A 17,481-nucleotide genomic window follows, 5' to 3' on the forward strand; every position below is an offset into this window, starting at 1 on the left:
ACATTTATTTATTTTATCCATACAAGTGAATGCAAAATGTTTAAGAGCCAGTGCCAAGTCATTACTGTCACAAACAATAACAGGTGTTAATACATATCTTACTTATAAATAGCAAATACATTAACATACAAAATTAAGTTATGCGCATATAATAGGTTATAACACAGTGGGATTAAAACGGTACTTCCCCAGTTTCAAAATGCTTCTCACAATCCAATGGAAAGTCAATGATGACATCACAATCACTTTGTGACATCACAATCACTTTTTCCATATTTTTTCTACAGTCAATAGTTCAGCATCAAGTGAGCCAAGATTCTGAGATGTAGTTAAATACCATAGTACAGTAGGTGCAAGAGGAAGACTGATTGTGTTTCTGTACCTTTAGCCCATTTCTATTTAGTAATACCTCCCACAACCACACAGTCACCTTTTTACACTATTAATCTGGCCCCTACTCTCATCATAATCCTTTCGCTTCTCCCCCAGACCAAGTCTATTCCTGGAATACTGCATGCTTCCAAATAATGAGCTTCAACCTTTGATCCCCTGTGAGAAAGGTCACCTAAAGGGGGAGAGGGATAGCAACACCAGTCTATCTCAGGGATGTGCAAGGAGGATATGTAATTATATCCAGAGGGAATTGGTGTCATTCTATATGTTTCATAAACTGGTGTGCATGTATCAAGCATTCTAAAATGCAAGCCATCAAAGGATTTTTTTTTAAATTATTGAGTTGTTTCTGGTTTACTTCTAATGTATTTGCTACTCATTTTAAATTATTTGATGTGATGCACTTCAAACTGAGAAAATATGAGAAGTGCCATATAAAGTCATTTATTTATCTATTTACTTTTATGTGTATATGTGAAACTACCATGGATCATAAAACTGTGTTGTTTTGTAAAAGGAAAAAGTACAATGTTCAGCTGGTAAAATCAATACAGAACATTAACAGCGTCGTTCTATAGAAAGAGCTGGGATTACTGAGTCTGTGAGACAGGATTATGTTGCTGTAGAGTGCATTCAGACTTTGGGATAATAGATGCCATGGAATTCAAAACAAAGATGTATGTTGATTGATGGGTTTTTCTCTGTTCATTCAGTAGAAACACTCACGGTATTACAGGCATAGATTATGGGGCAGAAGAGAACATTACTTATCTAATGAATACCTCACCATAATTTTGAGCAAATTTTATTTCTGGAAATTCAACATTGTAAATAGATGTATTGTTATTTTAACTCTTTTAATTATTATTCTACATTATTTTATTTGCAGTAGTAACAGTCAGGTGGTGGTATTTGTAGTCTTCTTCTTTTTACCAATAACACATAATTATTGTGCTATTGTATGTGGTTCTGCACATTACATATTTCCTGAAATTCAATCAGCATAAACTGAAGAGCCTATGTAGACTCATAGCTGGTGCCATTGCAAGTAAAATACACTCACTAGAGTAATCCTTGTTATGTAAAGGTGCATTTCTGCCCACTGCAAGGATCAGAGTAATAGGAAGGAACATTTTCCCAGAGATGCTAGAATTATCTGTAGGTAAATGTACACAGACTATGCCTATGTGGTATTTTTTTTATCAGTTATTTATTTTTAAACATCTCCATTCAATTGAAAGTCTCCTTTTAAATTGTCAAATCAGGTGAAGACAACTAAAGGACAATACCCATTTTATATGCATGGCATTGAGCATGCAGCCTGAATTATTTACGTCTTGTGAAATAATGTTATCATTATTTAAACGTAAAAATAATAAATAGTTTCCAGATACTCTCAAATGGTTTTTTATTATTATGCATTAACTGTCAAACAAGACAACATTATTCCAGTTTTAGACAGCCATTGAGCATGGCCATGAATTGCTATTGCCATGTATTTGCAAAAAGGACACTTCATGATCTTTCTTTATTCTTTATTGGCTTATTTTTCAAGGACAATGCACACCAATCAACAGTCAAACTGTAAATGAGCCACAGTCAGCCTGAAAGGCTCGTTTTCATCTGCTGTCCCTGGCCAGATGTTTAAAAGGCAGCCTAATTTGCAATCCCCTGTGATTGGAAGTAATAAAATGCAACTTTTTTGATTTCCTAAAGGAGTATCACATTTATTGTTTGACAAGCATTTCAAAGCATACTTTACATTGACATATAGACTTCCACTGTCCAAGGAAGAAAGGCCTTGTACATTTCACATGACAGCTAAAGCTTAACTGACTCATCACCTGACTCATTCCTGTACAGTTGTATGATATCAGCATGACATTATATTTTATACCTCTCTCTATATTTAATATTTTCAAATGTAGAGTTGAGATATTAGGACTATGAAACATTTGGGTATGGACCTTCCATAGCTGATCTCGGATATGTTAAATTAGTAAAGTTCAGCTGTGACTTTGCCCTTCTGTGTCTTATCATCCGATCTCCTCCTCGGCCTCTTGTCCTCGTTAGAGTCCTTGCACAGGCCCTCGTCGCTGGCCGCTTGCAGGCTGTCGAAGGTGCCCTGCCTCTCCGTGGGCTTCTGGGTGTTTTCCATACGCCTCCGCTTCCTGCAAAGCTCGATGCAGCGGTCGAAACAGGTGAACCTGCTCTCGGTGGTGCAGGCGTACATGCCGGCGGGAACCGCCAACACCATGGCGCAAACGATGACGATGATGTGAATGAGCTTCTCCCTCTGCTCCAGCTCGCTGATGTCACTGCCGGTCACGAACACGATGCACTGGCCAGCTCGGGGAGCCTGGTTCTTCAGCGTCACGCAGATCTCGTACTTAGTCACCGGCAGCAAGTCTGTGACGGAGTAGCTGTTTATCCCGGGCCCGATATAGGTCAGCTCCTTCTTGGCCGCGTCGAATCGTCCGAAGTGTATAGTGTACCAGGTCTCGGCCGGGTTCTCGGTTACCGCGTACCACTCCAGGGTGATTCCGTAGACCGTCTGCTTGGCGATTCGAATGTCAATGTAGACGTTCTCCTCCGTCGACGCCCTGGGGAACGCAGGGGAGAGTGACGTGGAGACATTCTGTGACTTGACGTTCACCAGGACGCTGGCCGAGGAGTTTCCCATGAAGTTGTTGGCGGTGCAGGTGTAGACTCCTCTGTCTGCCAGGTTCAGTGACGGGATGGACAGCTGGGACCTAACGGTCTCCTCATCCACCCGCGTCTGCGACTCTGAGACAGTCCGAAAGAAAACAGCAAACGGTCACCAGTGAGCTGTAACTAGACAACAATTCAATGGCACTTACATAGACATGCTACCTGTTCGTAGAAATTAATTATTTATGTTTTCCTAGATCATGGAGGCGGAACACTGACTGCATGAACTGTGCAGTGCAAGTAGACCTGCTATTATGAAGAGTACCCTACACCGTTTGGATGTAGCTAACTTAATATGACAGATGCAAATCTAACTTCTGTTACAGTGTGCCATCCAATAAGATGCAAAATTGGGGGATGAGAGAGAAGTACCACAAAATGGGTGAACCCATCACATGTGTTCTCGGGAGTCAATGATTGACAGGACACCCATTGTGAAGAATCATTTTACACTCACAAATGAAAGCCATTGAGATTTCCTTCTCAAACATGTGCTTTTAACAAGTTTACAGGCTACACTATTTATGCATTTATGAAGTAAGACTATTCTGTAGGTCTATGTTTTTGCAAGCAAATAGGCCTACTTTACAGAGAAATACATAATATGTAATAACAACGTATGTTATGGAGAAAGTTTTGAGACTAAACCTTACCAGCAAATCTTCTTATAAGCTTTAGTCCGTATGTCCATCGAATTGTTGGATCGGGCCTGCCCTTAACTAAGCAAAAAAGTGTGGCATTCGATCCAAACTGCAACGTGAAATTTGTTTCTGGGGAAGTGGCCACTGGCTTCATGCATATCTTCAAATCTATCTCGTGGAAAAACTTGCTCGACCTTAACCCAGGACCGGAGCAGGTTAAATAGGAATTCATTAAAATAATGGGCGAGCTGACGGATTTGATGAACTCAACAAAGCCCTTCAAACGGCAATCGCAGAGCCAGGGGTTGTCGTGCAGCGCCACAACAACAGTCGTGGTGGTCTCTTCTCTTTTTCCCTGTTTTTCTTGCGCGTGGTAGATAGGCCAGTTAAGGAAAACATCCCTGGATACGACAGTAAGCTGATTGAATGATAAATCTAAGTAGGTCAGAGCCGGCAAATGCCTAAGCGCGTACTCAGGGAGAACGTCTAGCCGGTTGTGTTTCAGATCTAAAATTTTTAAGCTCGGTGTGTCCTGAAACGCTGTCCATGGTACTGAACGTAGTTTGTTACCTTGCAGTCTTAGCTCTGTCAGATTTTTCAAGCCCTCTAAACTCTTTATGTTCATAACGGTAATGTCATTAAAATTCAACCAGAGGAACTCCAAGGCACTAACTTTATGGAACGATCCGCGCGGTATTTCAGTAAGATGTGAATTCTCTATTCGGATTTTTATAAAGTCTTCCGGTATGTTCTCTGGTATTCTTCTTAAGGCTGTTTCCATGCAAAGTAATGTCCTTTAAAAAAACATAAAAATGGTCAGTTAGTCAGATACACACTTCTGCATGCCGTTTATTTGAGATTCCGACAGAACTTCACCAAAAATGAAGCTTATCGCTTTCAGGACACTTTCCTTTGTGTAATATCGTAACAAACCAATTTCGCTGAAAAGTTAATATGTAAGAGCACGTTGGGTTGTAATGGAAAGCAGTAATTATTTAACTTTAATTACGATACGCCTTTATTGTTGGATAAGCCTGTCTGACTGTTAAGCAATACATTTGTTTAGACTAACACACTGTTCGGCCACCACTAACAACAACATAACCCACTGACACAATGAGACCCTGCACTCTTTCCTGTTGTTAGGCTATATTTCAGATCCGAAAGCAAACTTACCTTCCAAAAGTGTCATTTGTACAAGAACAACCAGGCAAACAAGATGAGGAAACTGAATCCACTGGATGAATAATTAAAACTATGGTTAATGCTATGTACAAGGTGTCCATATTCCTTTAAAACAGACGCATGAGAAGTACCTGCACAGGGCATGTCCACAGGTTCAGTCTAGTAAAGCTTATTAGCCTTCTTGACGCAATTCTTAAGACATCAAATGACCGTTAAAGACGCCGGAAGCTGGTATTTTTAGCACTGACCAACAGTCATTAAGGGTAAAAATGCACATGCTCTTAACGCCTTCTAGAAATGAGCTCAACGCCACGTTATATATTTGAATAATAACATAAGTACTATATGATGTTCAACATCTCTCTGGAGTTTTGCTGGGTGAAATAAGCTGTTACTATAGACTTCAACCCAAAATGTACAGGGAAAATATGTGCCTATAATGGTAATTAGTTTTGAGAGCCATAGTTTTTTGCATGAAAATAATCAAAACAAAGGTACCACGATAAGTACCCTACAGACGTAGCCAACAGAAAGCAATGTTTTTCAGATAAAACTCTGAGACAAACTTACTTATATATAAAAAAAAAATCAAATAAAGATTAATATTGTTTTTGTCACAATAAAAAAATAAATGCAGATAAAGTCATCCAAACCTTCCCCCCTTGTTAAAACAATCAAGGCTCAGTTAAAGCCAATTGTGGTTTCGGTTTATCTTTGATAAACTTGTCTTGTTCATCCAATGACCATTACATAATATTCATTAATTACCATCACACTTCTCTCTTCTTCTGTCTCAGGGAGCAAAAAATGTTATTATTGATAATTCTTGGCTACTCTGAATCTACCCTGTCAATTTTAACCACTACCTCAACAAACCGCCAATAAAAAAAATTTATGACTCATGTTTAGTCACTCTTTTAATTTAATCGCAAACAGCAGCATTTCCTCCTGAGAAACATGTTATGAGCATGTTGCTGATGACTAACTGATGATGAATATATTTTCAGTTTTGTGTCATTATGTTTTTAAAATAGAAACATCATTTTCATGTAAATAGCTCAATGTATCCACGTCACAGAAACACACATAAAACAGCTATATCAAAAAGGATTTATTTTTCACACATTTGAATAACCACACATCTTGGAAATTAAATACATGCAATATACAATATATACAACCTTTAAAATTTCTTTAATGTTTATAGCAGAAGTTATTACACCTGACACATTAACTGACATTGTACACAGTTAAACGTGGGATTATGCGATATACATGATTTATTTCCTCATCTAATGAATCCGCACCAATGCTTCCTTTTGTATTCCTTGATGAACCTGCATTACCATAGATGTGTCTTGTCTGGCTCACTATTCTCCTTCATAACCACAGAAAAATGGGTTTCATAATTTCTAAACAGTACAACAGCGGACAGACATACAGACATACAGTACACACACAAATACATATGTGTGTGCTAAAAGTGCATAAAAAATTGGAATATAATTTTATGTATTGTGCACTGACAAGTGTTATGTGTACAGTTAAAACAGTATTCCCTTTTTAACAGTTTCCAGCAGCAGTGTTTATTAAATGGCCAGAGGGATTTTGTGTTTTTGCTGAGGCTGCATCTTCACCCTCTGCTGAACAGCCTCAGTTGTGAATGCAGGAGCCTGTGAGACAGAGGTGTGACTGCAATGGCCAAGGGCGCGTTCAGCAAGGGCAGAAAATTTTCATCTCCGAAGACATGCGCCTGACATTTCCCTGTTCCGTTAATTAATTCACTGTTGCCTCGCCTACAGTGTCACTGCTGCCCCCTGCAGTCCTGCTAACATAGCTGCACTGGGCGGGCGAGGGGCTCCTCCCGAGGTTCCGCCGGAATGTTCCGGACCGCTAGCAGAAGTACTCGTTGGGCTGGCCCTCCGTCCTGGCGGTGGCCTCCGAGTCGACGCTGGACCTGGCCGAGAGAAGCCGGTTGGACTCGTCCGGGTTTAACCTCGTCAGGTACTCGCCCTCCAGGCCCTTGGCCTTCGTCCCCGGGGACAGCGTCTCAAACGTGACGTAGGAGTCCTGGATGTCCTTCGACTTTCTCCCCAGGAGTTTCTGACAGCGTCTCTTCAGGGCCCCGCAGCAGACGATGAGAGTCAGGGGGACGGCGATGACACAGGCGACGGTGATCACCACCACATTAATGAGCTTCTGTGTCCCGCTTGCGCTAGCCGCCTCATCTGTTGAGAAGATTACGCACTGCTCCTTTTTCGGGATCAGCCCTTTGACGCACACGCAGGCGATGTACTTTGTCTTTGGCACCAGGCCCTCTATGGTGATTCTGTTTTTGCCCGGGTCGACGTTGATCCGGCGCATGTCCCTCTCCCCGAAGACGGCGTACAGCACGCTGAACGCCGTGGTGTTGGTGGCCAGAGGCGCCCTCCAGTTCAGGGAGACCGTGTGGTCGGTGTCGCCGATCACTTTGACCGACCTGACCACCCTCCGCTCCGGGTCCTGCTGCAGGGAGGAGGCGTTCGCGGCCAGGTTGCCCAGCACGGCCCTCTCCACCTCCAGCAGGCTGTCCCCGTCGGACGGATTGGCCGTCTGTCCGCTTGCAGCACCACTGTCGGACACGCTGTAGCTCTCTACTTCCGGAAACGGCCCCGCCTCGCCTAACGGTTCGATGATAGGCACAACCACAGTGGTTGTCGGGGCAATATACCTAGCAACCAGCTTTTCCTGATAGGCTGCCTTACCAATCCCGGTTGGCTTCTTCCCCCTGGATTTTTTAGAGCCGCCCGTTAGGTTCTCTGACTTCACAGCATCCGTTATGACCAGTGAAATCATAGCATCCGCACTGCCAATGAAATTGGTCGCTCGACAGATATATTTGCCGGAGTCAGAATGAGATACAGCCGGGACGTTTAAAATGGACCAAACAATTCCCTCCTTTGACACTTCTTGCAGAACTGTAAAGAGAATGAGAACACAAGAGATTAGAGACGTGTCAATCTCCAGCGGAAGTAAAGTGGCATTCAGGCCACACTCCTGCACAAAAGGATCACTGTGCTTTATGCGGACTCTCCAAAACAAAACTTCAGCGTCTCACAAACCAGCACGCCATTTAGCATTACATTACAATCACTCAGCACACGCTCTTAACCAAAGGGATGCAGAGACCCACATTACTACGACGTAGAGAACTACATTGCCCACCATCCAGCTGATGCACGGCTAACACGCCCCGTCTGACACCGTTGTCTCTCACCTGTGCTGTTCATCTGTCTGCCATCTGCTCTCCTCCAGGAGAGCTCGGGGATGGGGACCCCGATGGTCCCGCAGCGCAGCAGGACGCTGTTGCCCACGGCGGTCCTGACACGGGCCACCGCCGTGTGGACCCGGGGCCCCTGGCACCTCCGCAGCTCGGCGTCGCCGAGCAGGACCCCTGCCAGGCTCTCCGGATCAGAGCACCTCAGCCTGGTGTCTATGAAGGCCACTGAGGACGAGGGCGACTTCTGGAACTGGACCAGGTCATACAACCGGCAGTCGCAAACCCAGGGGTTGTCATGGAGACCTTAGGCATAAAAATGACAAGTAAAATTAATTAATTTGAAACATTGACAACAGATGTAATAATGAATTATAATTATCAGCAGACATGTATATCTACCTAAATTAACTTGTATTCACATATTATCTCTGTATTTGACATCTGAATATATTTGTCTTGAGATTATATTAAATTGTAGAGCAAAGACTACTGACTACAATTCTGATTAATTTATATGGCCATCTTGAAAACAAAAACATTTCTTCCTCTTTTGCTTTTGTTGAAAATATTTTTTATCTAAGTGTACTTTAACAATGCCTTTTATTTTTTTCAATTAAATGGAAAGTAAGGTTACATTACATGTTATAATAATAACACATAATAAGAATAATAATAATAATCACAACAACAACAACAACAATAATAATAATAATAATAATAATAATAATAATAATTTTTACCAAGAATCAGTTTTGGATTCTCCGTATCTTGAGTGGGCTTTACAGCTAACCACGTCGAGAGAACCTCTGCTGGAACGGTCACCAGGTTGTTGCTCGATAAATCCAGGTAGGTTAGATTTTTCATGTAAATCGTGGCTTCACTCGGGATTGATGTAATTTGGTTATTGTGTAGGTCGAGGAGCCTCAGACTGGGCATGTCGTTCAGAGATTCCCAGGGGAAAGAGGTGAGGGCATTGCCATCCAGTCTCAGTTCGTCAAGGCTGTACAAACCACGGAAACTGTCCACATTTAAAGACGACAGAGAATTGAAAGACATCCAAAGAAATTCCAGATTGTTGAGGTAACGAAACGTTTCGCTTGAAATCCGCCTTATTGCCGTCTTCTCAATTCGAAGTTTGGAGGTATCCGCAGGAAAATTGGCGGGTATCAGTGAGATCTCTGGGTCGTTGCAAAGAACACTCCTACGTTAAAATGGAAAAAAAGAGATGTATTTCAGCAGCCTCTAGCGTTGCAAATACCTTTTTTCAGAAATCTAAACATGTAACATGTTTATTTATTACATGATTTGATTAATTCCTCAAATAGTACACAGACTACATGTACGGCACATTAAATGTTACGTTTCTTAATGAAGTTTCTCCGTTCGAGGAAATATTTACAAAGAGATGCCTATTTTTTATTATTTCCTCTTAGCTCTAAAACTGGAGCGCAAAGCACAGGGCTGCGCAGCATAACCGGAAAGTAGATTAAAGAGCATTCGCAAGTTAATCCTTTACTAAATAAAGAGCAGGAGAAAAATCGTGGACTGGTGCATAAATTACCATTGCTGCTGTATGAAGATATTCATATGCATCGTTATATACTTCACTTCATTGATTTAGAGATTTACTAACGTCGGTAAAATGTTCCTCGGCTTACCTGGCCTTGGATCCATCACTCAGTTTGTGATAAAAGCAGCTACACTGAGATGGGCAAGAACTCCAAACCAGAGGGAGACAACCCAGAGTCAAACAGAAAACCCAAATTAAATGGGCAAACATTTTGCCTCCCTTCTACACTACTACACTACAGCCCTAAAGAGAAAAGGAGTGTTGTCTCATTTAACGAGGCATCAGCGGCTTTGCATTGTCCTGCTGCCTCGCTGTCCCATACTGATCTGACTGCACCGAATCCCCGGATAAAAAGGATAGACAAGGATTAGTGAAAAGACTTGGGTTATTTTCATTTACACGCTTATTGCTTCCTGGAACCCAATAGGCTAGGTAGCCGTCCTGCGTTCACAGAGTAAGTTCTTCTGAATGGGTCGTCGTGGGATAATTTTAGTTTTACGAACAAACTACAATTATTTAGCTATAATACAGTCTTTTAAACAACGCAAGGTTGTAGTCTGTCTTCGTCCAGCTTCCTGTCAGTTAGTTAGTTCCACTAAATGTGCAGGTTATCTTGCGCTTTGGTGCATCCGTACCTCAAGGATAAGAATTAGGAGGACTTGGATAAATTACATTTTCACACCTTAGACGTTTCTGATTTTATATTATATTATGTTTTATATATATATATTATTCACTGTAGTATTATTGCGAGATAAAAAAAGAGTCGTTTCTGTACAACGGGGATACTAATTAGGCATATATTACTGTTCAATATGACTATTTGATATAGTTCCATTATCATTATCATACCCCAATTGCACACAAGTTAAATATTAGTCAATACCGCTATGGAAACCATCTTAGGAAAAGAAAACGATCTGTTTAAAATGACTTAGCCCTATAGCGTCGCTGTTTGTAGTTTTCAATTCTTGACCAATAGCAAGTGACTGATTAGGAGGCCACCTCCAGCCTGGCTGCTGTCAAATCTGCTGGACACATCATTCACCTTCAATAATTCTGAATGGGCACTTTATAAGATTGTGCAGAAGGCTTGGGTGGGATTACGCCACGTTTTCCTGTTCCAACCACCACATATTTGATTGTTGCACAGAAGCGAAAGTTTACAAGCAGAGTAGAATGGTGGGATTTGTGCTCATTCTCGGTTTTCACATACTGGCATTAATCCTTTATAAACCATTGTTATAACCTTTCACATACTTGTTACAAAAATATCTGAAAGGTCCATAATGTAGACCTTCTGATACAAATTCATTTAATAAACAACATCTAGCATATCAATTATTCAACCAGATTTCGTATCAATATGCATCAAACATATTGTAACATGTCAAACTCATTATGGGGAATGAAAAAAAAAAAACTTGATGTAAATTATATATATATGTATAAAGTTAATTTATTGAATATCATGAACGGGATTTCAGTATGTCAAAAAGAGCTGTGTGACTGTACGGTGGGTGACCGAGTGATTTCTTAACCCGTTGCTTTAAATTGCACGTTTCACAAACTCATAATCTGTTCACTGAGGCCTAGTACTCAAAACAATACAAGCACTGTTTCAAATTGCATTTCACAATATCACTCAGCTGACTAAACTGTTGAAGCAAAACAAGTGGCCCTGATTTCTCCATGATATAGCCTAGTTTATATCAGATACTGGCATCTGCTGTAACCAATGCTGCCAAGCTGACTGTCTGCCCTTTAACCTCATATTCATTGTTTCATTTAATTTCCAATGTGCTGGAGTACAGAGCAAAAACAGCAGAAAATGTGTGTCACATGAGGTACTGCAGCAGCATAAATTATGAATCACCAGAATTATGCATTCAGCTGACAGTTCAATGAATTAATGGTTTTGCATGCATCGAAAACTTAAGGAGAGCATATTGTGGTTAGACTGAATTTGTTTCTGTGTCTCACTGATTGAAATTAATTTGGGGGAAAATGACAAGATGTTGATTGTTCACAATATTGATACAATATTTGAATGAGGCATTTCAAAATGTTCCAACAAAACGTGTCACTCTCATTTCAAATACAATCAGGCCCCATTTGAACTATTAGAACTAGGCCACTGAACACTTATCCTCAAGATTAGGAATAACAATTCTTGTTCTATACAGTCAGTGTGTGTGAATTGTTCTTATGAGTGTGTTAATCTAAACCCATCTAAAGGTTTAAACCCATGCTAAGATCACAGATGGACATATGCATCTACAAAAAATTAGAAATGAATGGGTTTTCATAATTCAGCATAAAATAGGACATCACAACAAATAATAATTAAATATATATTTTAAGACATCTTAAAACATCAAATACAAATGCGGTATTATATCTATGTATACCACACAAGTGTTCGTTTCACCAGAATATATTGCTGCAGGTGTCTTCAATACAGAAACATTTTCATTACAACTCTGTAAAGCCTACTAATTATGTACCATTTTGTCTGGCTGCCAAAACATGGTTGGCATTGGAAGAGTTAGGCTATGTGGTGTCTCACTATACTGAAACCCAGTCCAACCCATCACACCAACAGCATCTTATTTACTGAATGGCAACATACCATCAAATTGAAATAACTGATTTGGGCTATGCATGGCAAATTGTGGTCACTCACTCACTCACTCATGGACGACCTGAATTGTGGTCACTCACTCACTCACTCACTCACTCACAGACGACCTTTCAGGGACGTTTTGTGGGACACATGCGCAGGTGTTGCCAGCTAAAATGTGTCTGCGGAAGTGAGTTGCGCCGTGGGTCTGGACGGTTCCGTGCTTGTTTGAAAACAACATCTCAGAACCCCCCTTCTTACACGTAGCACACATAGGCTATTGCACGTCCAAATAAAAAAAGGTTGGAGGAAATGTCACATCGCATTTGTAAAGACGTGAGCATGCTTACAAACGTTCCAGGTCAGCACCCTGAACAGTTTGCTGTTATAAAAATTAAAGTTGAATGAAAGTCGTGCAGTTCAACTAAAATATGGTGCTTCTCCTCACAGAAAAAAAACATGTTTGTCAACAGACACTAAATTCGCGAAACAACCACATCGACGTAAGTTTCATGGTCGATATGTAACTGTTTTGTAACACTGGACCCGCCTTCAAAGTCTACACATGTCCACTGTGTTCCACATCGCTCCGCAATGTATCCCCTGTCATTAACAGTTTGTTTCAGAAATATTTAAAATATAGACGATCTGACTGCTGAAAACGGAGCAAACTCCCGAAAGATAACTTATCTGCGATCGATTGTTTCCACTGATAATTAACTTAAGCTAAACACGTTATAACGGCGTGTTTTCCTTAAGTATGGTGAAACAAGTTTAGGATTTCTTCCGTGGCGAGAAACAAAAAGCACTTGATTTGAGCTTTTTGCATTAACTTTATGCAAGAACTTAATTTGCTCATTAGGACATTCTTTCTGGGATTTTCGCAAAAGGGAAGGTTAAGCAGAATTACTTGCATGCCTTTCATCTGAACTGGGGTGCTTTAAAAGGAGACTTCTTTCACGTTCAGAGCACTCCGGCAGTATAGTGGAGTGGTGTACATTCCTGCATACTACTGAGTCGTAATCACAAGCAAAATGGTCACTTCGTACGCTTTACCGGAAGGGTTCTCGGACTTTGATATGGTCGCATTTGGATCTGCATTTCTTGTGGGAGGTAAGTGTGGGACAACTGGCAGGTTTTATGAAGAGTTCTGCATTTTAATGCATAACCCTATAGTCAGTGAGTCGTTGCTGAAAGGAAAAGTTGCAGAGCTTTGATTGCAGTACGCCAAACAATTTAAAACGAGCTGTCATCCCCCTGATAAGTTATAATATTTTATCCAACCAATAAAGTCACTATAAGTTTAATATACTAAAGGCATATAATTTTACAAATTATTCTCGTGCGTTTTACCTTATTGTAAATAAGCTTCCTACGAGTACGTTACATGTACAGTAGGCCAATGCAAACTTCTCATTTGTTAATCATTTATTTGTCTTCTGTTTTGAAGGTGTCCTTGGATTCTTTCTCAATGCCATCTCAATTGTCTCATTCCTTGCCGTTAAGGAGATGCGAACCCCAAGTAATTTCTTTATATTTAACCTGGCCCTGGCTGATATTAGTCTGAATGTGAATGGCATCATTGCTGGTTACGCAAGCTTTCTAAGGTAGGATGCCTTCAATCAAACCCTTACACTACATGACGGACTCCTGGTCCTGTAATTGAATTAAATAATTTGGAAAGTTATTTTGACCAAATTTTGTCAAAATTTTTAAAATAATTTATTTCATTGGATCTGATCTTTTAAAATGTAAGAATTTGTCAATTAAAAAGTCTGAAAGGAAGACTTTAGTTTAATACTACATATTGCTAAAACAAATTGTGACAGTTGTCTGTAAATGTAATGTAATATAAGTTTCCTGTTCTCAAGTGCAAACATATAATAACACAAATCATGTGTGCTTTCAAAGACACTGGCCCTATGGGCCTGAGGGCTGTCAGAGCCATGGCTTTCAGGGAATGGTGTCTGTCCTCGCCAGCATGAACTTCATTGCTGCAGTTGCCTGGGACAGGTACCACCAGTACTGCACCAGTAAGTGATCTGTCATGACAAGTGAAGAGAACAGTTAGAGTCAAGTGTTTGTATTAAACGGTGTAGTGTATTAATAGCCTACAGTCCATGTAGCGGCTGTCAGTGACCGTTAAGCTAAACGAAACAGCTGTGCCTAGCTGTTTGCATGCTGAATGCACATATGAGAAGTGTCGGTTGCTAAGTGAATGGATTATTGTTTTTGAAATCAGTGATTGGCACAGCTCTCTGGTCTTCCTGATGCACAGTTGTACTATTGGTGTCCGTATGTTACTAATGGCTCCATTGGGTAACTGGTGATTTAAGAAAATAAAGGGAGACTGAAAAAAGCAAGTTTTGGTGAATGTAAAAATTATAGGAATTTAAAAACACAAAGATATCTTGACAATGAAACATGAGAAATCACCAATAATAAGGGTACAGTAGTATACTAAATATCCGTATTGTATGTGCTTTGATCATTTTCAGAGCAGAAGCTGTTTTGGAGCAGCTCAATGACGATTGCTGGCATAGTCTGGGTGTTGTCTATTTTCTGGGCTTACCTTCCCCTGAATGGATGGGGTGAATATGACTTTGAGCCCCTGAGAACCTGCTGCACCCTGGACTACAGCAAGGGTGACAGGTACCGCACTCAGTCACACATGCTCCAGCTTAGCACCTTATTTTATGGTCCAACCGCTGTATGCTGATGGGGAAGGATTGAAGATAATGCTTTTCTCAAGCTTTGAGAATATCCGCCAAATTCACTGCGTGGCTAGGCTCTCTTCATGCGTTGTACACAGAAGACTAAATAACAATGTGAACTGTGGCTTAAAGTTGTGTACACTCTAGGTCAGAAGATTTTACAGTCCACAGAGGATGCATTGTGTAGAGTAGGCAGTTCAGTGTACTGGCCAGTAATAGGCTAATCAGGCCTATCAGAAGTGGGCACCTAGCCATTGTCTCAGGAGATCATTTCCATCAATACTTGGATGACCTAAGTATTGATGGAATGTTGTAATAACCTTTTTAAAATGTATTTTAAGAGTTTAATACAGTGTCCCCCCTATTTATTTATTTATTTATTCATTCATTCATTCATTCATTTATTCCAGAGCCAATAAGCTGGATTTCACATGAAGGTCTAAAAAGCAGGATCCTTTATGAGAAAGGCCTGCTGTTTCATAACTAGCAGCCAACAGTGAGAAGGCAACATTGCACAAGATGGGAAAAAGACTGATGGACTTTATTCTCTCCCATTCACCAGGAACTACACCACCTACATGCTGACCCTGACCTTCTTCTACCTGATTATCCCGGCTTTGACCATGCTCACGTCTTACCAGTCCATTCAAAAGCAGTTCAAAAAGACCAGGCAGTACAAGGTATGCTGGCCCAATAATACCATTGCTGAAACTGCAATGGTTCAATCCAAGGATGCTGCCACACAGAATTGTTCAGTGTTGCCATAATCCTCTGAACTACACGCACAACAACACAAAGACAAGTGAACCTCTGTAATGACAGCAGTGGAGATGTGGGAACTGAGCCAGTGGTCAACAGATGGCTGTGGTGCTGTTCCACTTCCGACTCTAGTGCTCCTAGTTTAATGAGGTCATCAGGTTCAGAGGGAAAAAAGGAAAGAACATGTTTGAACTGGATTCCCCTTAAATCCGTTACAGGAAGTTATCATGTTGTCATGTCTATGTTACCTCAGGAAGTATGATGCACATCTCTATAATTAAATCTATTAAGAAAGAAATACCTATGGGTTTTTTGATAGATGTTTGTATTGTAATATAATTAACAGTATTACTAAATGTAATAACCTAGATTGTTACGAGAAAATGTTCTGTTCTGATATTATATCTTGGCTTCTTTTTCAGTTAAACACTGCCTGGCCATTGAGGGTAACGTTGCTTTGCTGGGGTCCTTATGTCCTCCTCTGCATGTATGCCAGTGTAGAAAATGCCAGGCTTGTCCCTCCAAAGTTGAGAATGGTAAGAACCAATCTTTATTTTATATACAGTAGAACCTGTATATGCAGACTGACCAGTTAACTGAATGGGTATAAAACCAGTAGCAGAGCAATCGTGCCTTATCAATTTCCTTTACAACAGTGATGCAAAGATGCAAGCATTAAACCGATTGAATCGCACTCCATTTACAAAAATGACTTGGAAATGCTATGAAAATGATTAAAAGGTTATGTCTTCGCTCTCAAAGTTCAGTAAGAATTGCCTCAGGGAATAAATGAATCACCTTGCCCCTAACCCCCATCCAATTGTATTTGCCGCTGGGAAATTACACTGTATGACTTATTTGTTTCACAGGCGCTTCCTGTTTTGGCAAAAACCGCCCCCGTCTTTCACGCCCTCCTGTATGCCTTCGGAAGCCAGGGCTACCGAGCGGGAATCTGGCAGTTCCTCACCGGGAAGAAAATGGCACTGGCTGAGAAGTCAAAATAAATAAAACCCTTCATCCACTGATTATTTCTTCCATGGCCCTGTTTATTTCGGGTGGTGTGTGATCCAGTCAGAGTGCTCTGCTATACCCATAAGCAGCTAAACGTTGTTCCCTGAGTTTGTGCAACACACTGTGTGTATCGGTGTGGTGCTAATGGATCACTTGGACGACTTTAGTTTCAGAAGGTATATTGACCCTGCAGTGGAAGTCCCTGTATATTCTTCCAGCTGAAAGAACTGTGGAAGAACAGCACTGAAATAATATGGGTAAAAAAAGAACCATCAATTTAATTTTTATTTTTTAATTTTATTTTTTACAACTATATTTTCATAAATATTCATTTCATGTATTCAACATAGTTCAAACAACTACCTGAATCTTATATTAAAATGCAGACTTGGCTGATAGAATGTTGTTTTGAGTGTCTTTTGACAAGACCTAAATAAATTCAATATAATTCAATTAAATTAACAAAATAGCTGCTATTAAAGCCTGGTATATGATAGGGCATAAAAACTAACATGAAAGTGGTGTTGACTCAGTTCTTTAAATGGCACACTTTTCCTGGTGGCAATGTTGAACTGCCATTACATTTTTTACATTTCTTGACCCCTGTGTCTCTA

The 17,481-nt window shown here is 40.6% G+C and overlaps 3 protein-coding genes across 4 annotated transcripts; 1 reads left to right on the forward strand and 2 right to left on the reverse strand.

Moving 5' to 3' along the window:
• Positions 1-2,009: 2,009 nt before the first annotated feature.
• Positions 2,010-4,974, reverse strand: lrit2 (leucine-rich repeat, immunoglobulin-like and transmembrane domains 2). Its single transcript, XM_035406867.1, has 3 exons — positions 4,923-4,974; positions 3,759-4,540; positions 2,010-3,180 (listed from the first exon to the last, which is right to left on the reverse strand). Exons 2-3 carry the CDS (start codon positions 4,525-4,527, stop codon positions 2,390-2,392), a joined length of 1,560 nt encoding a protein of 519 aa, XP_035262758.1. The 5' UTR covers positions 4,528-4,540; positions 4,923-4,974; the 3' UTR covers positions 2,010-2,389.
• A 1,055-nt stretch (positions 4,975-6,029) lies between these two features.
• lrit1a (leucine-rich repeat, immunoglobulin-like and transmembrane domains 1a) lies at positions 6,030-10,073 on the reverse strand. Its single transcript, XM_035403666.1, has 4 exons — positions 9,849-10,073; positions 8,931-9,391; positions 8,188-8,493; positions 6,030-7,888 (listed from the first exon to the last, which is right to left on the reverse strand). The coding sequence occupies exons 1-4, from the start codon at positions 9,968-9,970 to the stop codon at positions 6,825-6,827; spliced, it is 1,953 nt and encodes a 650-aa protein (XP_035259557.1). The 5' UTR covers positions 9,971-10,073; the 3' UTR covers positions 6,030-6,824.
• Positions 10,074-10,132: 59 nt separating this feature from the next.
• Positions 10,133-17,128, forward strand: LOC118220065 (RPE-retinal G protein-coupled receptor-like). 2 transcript variants are annotated; one of them, XM_035403668.1, is made up of 7 exons: positions 10,133-10,214; positions 13,834-13,990; positions 14,295-14,416; positions 14,882-15,035; positions 15,660-15,777; positions 16,279-16,392; positions 16,726-17,128. In XM_035403668.1, the coding sequence occupies exons 2-7, from the start codon at positions 13,893-13,895 to the stop codon at positions 16,858-16,860; spliced, it is 741 nt and encodes a 246-aa protein (XP_035259559.1). In that variant the 5' UTR covers positions 10,133-10,214; positions 13,834-13,892; the 3' UTR covers positions 16,861-17,128. The 2 variants fall into 2 exon arrangements, with proteins under 2 accessions (XP_035259559.1, XP_035259558.1); XM_035403667.1 differs by lacking the exon at positions 10,133-10,214 and adding an exon at positions 13,121-13,496.
• Positions 17,129-17,481: the final 353 nt, after the last annotated feature.

Source organism: Anguilla anguilla, chromosome 2 (genome assembly GCF_013347855.1).
Source record: "Anguilla anguilla isolate fAngAng1 chromosome 2, fAngAng1.pri, whole genome shotgun sequence".
NCBI lineage: Eukaryota > Metazoa > Chordata > Actinopteri > Anguilliformes > Anguillidae > Anguilla > Anguilla anguilla.

What these genes read in the sequence shown, in the direction of transcription:
- lrit2 (XM_035406867.1), bottom strand. Translation starts at nt 4,527, where the DNA reads ATGGAAACAGCCTTAAGAAGAATACCAGAGAACATACCGGAAGACTTT. An exon ending in GCTTATAAGAAGATTTGCTG is followed by an intron (nt 3,181 to 3,758) that starts GTAAGGTTTAGT and finishes GGACTGTCTCAG; the next exon opens with AGTCGCAGACGCGGGTGGAT.
- lrit1a (XM_035403666.1), bottom strand. Translation starts at nt 9,970, where the DNA reads ATGTTTGCCCATTTAATTTGGGTTTTCTGTTTGACTCTGGGTTGTCTC. An exon ending in GAATCCAAAACTGATTCTTG is followed by an intron (nt 8,494 to 8,930) that starts GTAAAAATTATT and finishes TTTATGCCTAAG; the next exon opens with GTCTCCATGACAACCCCTGG. An exon ending in CAGACAGATGAACAGCACAG is followed by an intron (nt 7,889 to 8,187) that starts GTGAGAGACAAC and finishes TTCTCTTTACAG; the next exon opens with TTCTGCAAGAAGTGTCAAAG.
- LOC118220065 (XM_035403667.1), top strand. Translation starts at nt 13,418, where the DNA reads ATGGTCACTTCGTACGCTTTACCGGAAGGGTTCTCGGACTTTGATATG. An exon ending in GACTACAGCAAGGGTGACAG is followed by an intron (nt 15,036 to 15,659) that starts GTACCGCACTCA and finishes CCCATTCACCAG; the next exon opens with GAACTACACCACCTACATGC. An exon ending in TCCCTCCAAAGTTGAGAATG is followed by an intron (nt 16,393 to 16,725) that starts GTAAGAACCAAT and finishes TTTGTTTCACAG; the next exon opens with GCGCTTCCTGTTTTGGCAAA.